The 7,500-nt window shown below is 41.6% G+C and overlaps 1 protein-coding gene and 1 non-coding gene across 2 annotated transcripts in view; both read left to right on the forward strand.

Moving 5' to 3' along the window:
* The first annotated feature begins 622 nt into the window (after positions 1–622).
* trnag-ucc (transfer RNA glycine (anticodon UCC)) lies at positions 623–694 on the forward strand. Its single transcript has one exon. It is a non-coding gene; the product is annotated as a tRNA-Gly (tRNA).
* A 986-nt stretch (positions 695–1,680) lies between these two features.
* Positions 1,681–7,500, forward strand: part of efhd1 (EF-hand domain family, member D1) — an 11,683-nt gene continuing 5,863 nt past the window's right edge. Inside the window, exons 1-2 of the mRNA XM_053647601.1 lie at positions 1,681–3,195; positions 6,249–6,396. Of these exons, the coding sequence (XP_053503576.1) occupies positions 2,738–3,195; positions 6,249–6,396 (606 nt within the window). The 5' untranslated portion in view covers positions 1,681–2,737. The remainder of the gene's footprint in view (positions 3,196–6,248; positions 6,397–7,500) is intronic.

The following is a 7,500-nucleotide window of genomic DNA, read 5'->3' on the forward strand; positions in this document are numbered from 1 at the left end:
TGGACATCTGACCAACCAAACCTAATCAAGTTGTTTTTGAACATCCCATTTCAGATGTATTTGATTAGTTGAGATTTATTCAGCTCTTTTCAGGGGAAAGTCATGCATGATAGTGCATGCTCAAAAAGGCGTTATATGGCGCCATATGACGTCACGTTGCTGTTTGCATATTCATAGGATCATCGTACGCATTTCCATATCAACACAAGTTTTACAGAAGAGAATAGAATAGAGTTTCATCAGGATAGAAAATAAGAGATTATAACATGAATTATAGAAAAAAAAAGAAGTCGTCTTTGGTCACAGGACAACAAACTAACTATTTACATATTGACAAAATTCTATAATTTCTATCAAGAATGCAGATGAAATGGAACATTGGTAGTGAGGAGTCTGGAAACATATGCAAAGGAAAGGAAGGATTACAGATGAAATAACTCGTTTACTCAACGAATTTAGATATCTAACATTTGTTATTGACCCAGGTCAACCCATATACTGTACAATATCATAACATAACACCACACACAAGTGTTGACCCCCCAATACTTAAAGTTATTCTAGCATTGGTACGGTCGGTACGAGCACTGTTTTAAGCAACGTCGTTAAGACCGTTATTCAAGCGTTGGTGGTATAGTGGTGAGCATAGCTGCCTTCCAAGCAGTTGACCCGGGTTCGATTCCCGGCCAACGCATGATCTTTATTTATATCAAAAATATAATCGAGAAATAAATAGTTCCTTTTCTTTATCCTCTTCTCATTCATTTCTCATTTCTCATATATATATATAATTCAAACTGTAGGCTAAAATCTTAATAAAATATAAAATAATAGACTTAAAATATTCTTTAGGCTACCAACTATTAAAGCTCTGATAGAGATGCTTATGTCTATTTTCTCAGTTTTGTGCTCATTATCTATGACCACATAAAATGTTACCAATCATTTAACATATAATTGAATTTTCACTTGCCTTTAGGAGGAAAACAAACAAACAAACAAACAAAACCTTTCCACTTATACAACACTTCAATTGAGTTGGGATCAAGTGACTTAAAAACAGCTAATTTACACTTTTGATGAAGCAGTTAATCAATGTCCTGCCTTATTATTGACCTCATTGATGTTTTTGTTGTTGTTGTTGTAGCTGCTGCAGAAAGCTGCAATATGAAAATAAGCCAATCAGTTTAAACAATCAGCAAATCCACTGAGAAAGCTATATTTCTGTTTGCTCAGTAGGGTTGCCAGGTCTGAGAGGTAAAAAAAAGTAGTCTGTAGTAAAGTTGTAGACTTTTAAGAGTATCATTTGTTACACTGTATGAAATGATTCCAATAAAGTCTTGGCTGGATTCTGTGACAGACGGTGTGATAACATAATACTACAATTATGCGAAGAAGATCCTCTAAAAAGACCTATGATTAGAGAAAGTGACTAAGTTCTGCTTCACCATGAATCAGCCTGATGTGGAAATCAGTTCATGCAGAAAAATGGCCTTGCATAAACACGAACAGTGACCTTGAGACAATGAGGATATTTGTGCTGTGCGTTGGCATGTATTGTTGACGTTTCATCACGCTTCAGTTCTTCTACGACATGCGATTTTTGTCAGCGATGTAAAGTCGGCTTACGTAACAACATTTAATACATATTTAACAAAGCACTATTTTATCACCAAGATCCAAACATGTTTTCTTTTCCTATTAGAGCTCCATGCAGGCCTATCATCATGAATAAAGTCTCCCTATGTGAATGGAAATATCATTTCATTGACCCATAAATTAATACATTCAAAGAGTTCAAATATATTTAACTTTATATCAGTTTTCTATAATAGCAGCTCTGACAGGTTTCTATAGTAACAGAGACGTGTATGGTGGATGTGCCACATAATCCAAGTTTAATCGTAAACACGTTTTAAACACGTGATGTTATTTCACAAAGATACACGTGTCATTGAAGTTTTCTGTAAGAATATTTCGGAAGGAGTCTCCAGTGCCAGAAACTTAGTACGAGTCAGTGCGTCTTCAGGGCAGAGGTGATTACACTTTGTGTATGGTTTTTTGTTGTTTTTTGTTTTTGTTTCATTTATGTCAAGAGATTGAGAGAGAGAGAGAGAGAGAGAGAGAGAGAGATTGAGAGAGAATGACAGAGAGAGAGAGAGAGCGATTTAGAGAGAGAGAGTGAGAAGGACAGAGAGCGGAAGAGAGAGATTGAGAGAGAGAGAGGTTGAGAGAGAGATTGAGCGAGATAGAGAGAGAGATTGAGAGAGAGAGAGAGAGAGAGAGAGATTGAGAGAGATTGCGAGAGAGAGAGATTGAGAGAGATTGAGAGAGAGAAATGCCTAGAGAGAGAGAGAGAAAGAGATTGAGAGCGATAGAGAGAGTTAGAGAGATTGAGAGAGTTAGAGATAGAGAGAGATTGAGAGAGAGATTGAGAGAGAGAGATAGATAGATAGAGAGAGAGAGAGATTGAGAGAGAAAGAGAAATGCCGGTGAGGGAACGTGTGTTTATCCTGAGAACAGCAACTTGTTTCATTAACATTAAATGTAACTATAAACGGATAAAAAGCATGATGTGTCATTGTGTGTGCTGTTTCTTATATATGCAAAATCTTATATGTAATTTAAAAAAAATCTTAGATTAAATTATAGATGCAAAATCTTTTTTGGGGAAAAATCATTGAGCTGGCAACACAGCCATGCAGTTTGGAAGCATCCCGATATAAACCGGCCTGTGATGCCGCGTGCAGCCCCGCCCCTCCTCTCCCGCTCCTCGAGGCACCGGAGCCTGGCCTCGTCACCGACAGCTGATCGTAAAGACAGCAGCACCGCACTTCACCGGACCCCTGCGATGGCGTCAGAGGAGCTCGCGCGGAAACTGCAGCGCAGGCTGGACGCCACGGAGCGGCCCGACAGTCCGGCGGAGAGTCCGGCGAGGAGTCCGGGGAGGAGTCCGTCGATGAGTCCGGCGAGGACCGTCACCGAGCCGCGGCGCGAGGGCGAGAGCGAGGACGCGGCCGCCGCCGCTAACGGGGACTCGTGCTCGAACGAGCTCGCGGAGAAGCTCAACCGCAGGCTGGAGATCGACGGAGGCGGCGCGAGGCCCAGACAGATGATGAAGGTGTTCAACCCGTACACCGAGTTCAAAGAGTTCACGCGCAAACAGATCAAACAGATGGAGGAGATGTTCAAGAGGTGAGCGCGCGCGCGCGTCCGGCCTAATTCTCACACATTCATTAATTCAATTTCGTGAATGAGTGTGTGTGTGTGTGTGTGTGTGTGAATGAGAGAGGGGTGAAAGATCCGTCATCCTTCGATCCAAAATGAGAGAGAAACAGTAAAGAGAGGGAAAAAGATGGACAGATAGAAAAAAAGAGAGAGATGGAGAAACCATATAGAGAATGAGAGAGAGAGACAGATAGACAGACAGGGAAACAGTAAAGAGTGGAGTGGAGAGAAATAGAAAAATAGAGAAACAGTAGAGAGGGAGAGAGATGGACAGATACAGAGAGAGAGAGAGAGAGTCAGAGAAATGGTAGAGAGGGACAGAGAAAAAAGAGAGAAATGCTAGAGAGGAAGAGAGATGGACAGATACAAAGAGAGAGAGACAGAGAGAGAGAGAGAGAGACAGAAACGGTAGAGAGGGACAGAGAAAAAAGAAATGGTAGAGAGGAAGAGAGATGGACAGATAGAAAGAGAGACTGAGAAACAGTAAAGAGAAAGGTAGAAGGAGAATGGTGTGCAATGATTTTGCAGTGGTGTGTGTGTGTGTGTGTGTGTGTGTGTAAAGTATGTTTGATTAAAGGTGTGACATCACACACTAATGGAGCTGATTCAATCTTAACTCTGCTGCTGCACTACCCCCCCCCCCTCTCTCTCTCTCTCTCTCTCTCTCTCTCTCTCTCTCTCTCTCTCTCTCTCTCTCTCAGCCTCATTACAGCAGTACAAGGGGCCACTTTGCTGAAGTCCTGCATCCCCACTGGCACTAACAATGTCAGCTTTGTGTGTGTGTGTGTGTGTGTGTGTGTGTAAGACTGATGAAGTATACACTAGATGTATACACTCTGTGGATCCAGCAGGATGCAATAACAGAGTTGTGGGCGTGGGATGTTTTTACATTCCTGCAGAGTTCCCCATGTTAGTTGTTTTTGTTCTACTTACAGTGTAGGTGGGTGTGGCCTGAGCTTGTGTAGGTGGGTGTGGCCTGAGCTTGTGTAGGTGGGTGTGCTCTGAGATTGTCAAGGGGTGTATGGCCTGAGCTTGTGTAGGGGGTGTGGTCTGAGCTTTTGTAGGGGTGTGTGGGTGTGGCCTGCGTTTCAGTGGGAGCTCAAAACTGGGACTGATGAGCACAGACGCCACTCCTGCTTCACTGGGACTGACAAGCACAGAGGCCACGCCTCTCTCTGGGACTGACAAGCACAGAGGCCACACCTCCTTCCACTGGGACTGATAGACAGGAAAAGAAAAGAAATGGGACTAAGGGGAAAAACAGGAAAAAAAAAAAGCAGTAATAAAGGAAGAGAGAAAGATGTTTAAGATGACCCAGTTCAACCAGAGAGAAAATCCGTGTCATCGATAAAATGAAACCAGGTCACTCTCTCTCTCTCTCTCTCTCACACACACACACACACACACACACACACACACACAGAGTTCCAGATTACTCCTTGCTTTACAGCTCCTGGGTTTTCATGGTCCCTTTCACCCTTGTGTATGTGTGTGTATGTGTGTGTATGTGTGTGGTGCTGGAATGCGTTTGGCATGCAGTGGGTGCCGACATGCCAACCTCACCCTCCTTCTCCTCCCTTATTATTCTTTTCACCCCCCTCTCTCTCTCACTCTCTCCCTCTGATTCTGATTGGTCAGTCAAGATATTTGGAGGCGTTGTTTTTGAGTAATATTATAATTATATTCTCTAACAAGCTAGCACAACGTCGCAGTCTACAAAGATTAGCCAACAGAATGTGGCGCATCAGCTCGCAAACAACAAACTACAGAGCTGGTTAATTTTACCCGTCCACCGAAGTGCTGCTTTCCTTCCAGAAACGACAGGACGGCTGCTAATCGCCGTCTCTGATAAACATTGGATGTTTTTTCTATTTTCATGGAACCAATGATTAGCCTTAAGATTAGCAAGAATGTGTTTGTTTACAAAAAACGTAACATTTGTATAACTTTTTTTTTTTTTTGAAAAGCCAAAAGAATTTTGTTACTGGGGATCATGTGAGGGTTACACAGGTCAGTAAATGGACCTGTGTGAGTGTGAGTGTGTGTGTGTGTGTGTGTGTGTGTGTGTGTAAATTACTTTCTTTTAAAAGATTAAATCACTTAAACCGATCACTTTCTCTCCGTCTCTCTCTCACTCCCCTATCACACACTTCCTTGACAATGTGATATTAAAATTCCTCGCGTCAGTTCTCCCCACACTCCCGTCTTCTTTCAGATTACTTTCATAGACGTGTTCTTGTTACTATGGATATCACGTGCTTCCAAAGCGACTAACGAAAACGTCGACGATCCCGATGTATCCGTCTCATTTCCTTTGTCCTCGCATTTCTCCGTTGTTCCTATAAAAGTCTTAAAGGATCTAATGCTAGCTAGCCTGTTAGCCTCTGGCTTAACTTTGGGCTAGCCTGCTTAGTAACTGGCTAATACTCAAGGTGTCGGTCAGCACTCGGCTAAAGCGTAACGACGCAGACGTCTAGAACGCCAATTTCATACGGATGCTAGCCACTAACTCTCAACAAGTCGCACGTGTTGCTTCTAGTTTGTCTCTTGTGCGTGTGTAGCTACCGATAACTGTTGTCGCTTGTGGGTGTGGCCTTCATGTTAGCAAAGCAAGCTAAATGTACAATACACTCACCAGATGTACCAACGATTCTGCTGCTTCTTCCTGAGCTTTATTTTTGTCTCCTAAAAAAAACAAAAAACAAATGTAACGAGAGGTCGTAGATGACGCGATGAGATTAAAACCACGTTTAGAAGTGTTTCTTACAGACAGTAATTGAAAGTAGCGAGGAGTAAAGTTGTGAGCAGGGAACTGATGAAACGTCGGACCAGGAGAGCTACAGTACGCGATTGAGTGAACGTAGCGTAACACATGGCTACATATAATGTAGATCACTTCACATTTTACTTCATGACACAATCATTTGACATGGACACAGCCTAGAATTTGGGCCTCCTCTTCCTGGAAGTCATATAACTGTGTGTGTGTGTGTGTGTGTGTGTGTGTGTGTGTGCTATAGATTTGACTCTGGGAAGGACGGCTACATTGACTTGATGGAGCTGAAGATGATGATGGAGAAGCTGGGTGCTCCTCAGACCCACATTGGTCTGAAGAACATGATCCGTGAGGTGGACGAAGATTATGATGGCAAGCTCAGCTACCGAGAGGTGTGTGTGTATATATAATATGTATATATGTATGTATGTATGTATATGTGTGTGTTTTTAGGTCTAGATTGTTACCCCTGAGTGAGGCTTTGCTGAAGATATTCGGCTATAAGTTTCCCTGAAGTTGGGCTTTCTTCTTTTAACCGCAGTTGAGCGTAGAGGTCGTTTCCGGTCTAGGTCATTACTACTAAATGAAGCTTTGCTGACGGTCTCTGGCTATAATTTTACACGAAGTTGGGCTTCCTTTTTTATCCGCTGTAGTTGAGTGTAGAAGTCGTTTGGGGCTAAGTTGTTACTCCCGATTCAGGCTTTGATAATGGTGTCGGCAATAATTTTATGATTTATTTATTTATTTTCTGCGGGTAGGATACGGTGTGGGATAGGTTATGGTTAGGGCTAGAGGTTAAGGTTAGACCTAGGGATCAATGGTTATGGTTATGGTTATGGTTAGGGATTAGGTTAAGAGTGGGTTTAAATTGATTTATTTATTTATTTATACTGATTATTTTTACGGTTAGGGATAGGTTATGGTTCGGTTGTAATTGTGGTGTAGTTCGCTTTTGATTAGGTTAGATTATGATTATGGTAGTGTTTGATTATGATACGGTTAGGGTTAATTTATTTATACATGTGGATGAAGCTATAGGCCCTGGTTCAGGTTTTGGTGGGAGGAATTGGACAAAAGTGTGTGTGTGTGTATATATGTGTATGTATGTATGTATGTATGTATGTATGTATATATATATATATATATATATATATATATATATATATATATATATATATGTATGTGTGTGTGTGTGTGTGTCTGTGTGTATATCTGTGTGTATATATATATATAGTGTGTGTGCGTGTATATGTAGGGTGTGTGTATGTGTGTGTATATATAGTGTGTGTATATGTGTATATATAGTGTGTGTGTGTATGTGTGCGTGTATATGTATATGTAGTGTGTGTTTGTGCGTGTGTGTATGTGTGTGCGTGTATATGTGTGTGTATATATAGTGGTGTGTGTGTGTATGTGTGTATGTGTGTGCGTGTATATGTGTATATATAGTGGTGCGTGTGTGTCTGTGTGTATATCTGTGTATATATATAGTGTGT

The sequence above is a fragment of the Ictalurus furcatus genome, chromosome 17 (assembly GCF_023375685.1).
Source record: "Ictalurus furcatus strain D&B chromosome 17, Billie_1.0, whole genome shotgun sequence".
Lineage (NCBI taxonomy): Eukaryota > Metazoa > Chordata > Actinopteri > Siluriformes > Ictaluridae > Ictalurus > Ictalurus furcatus.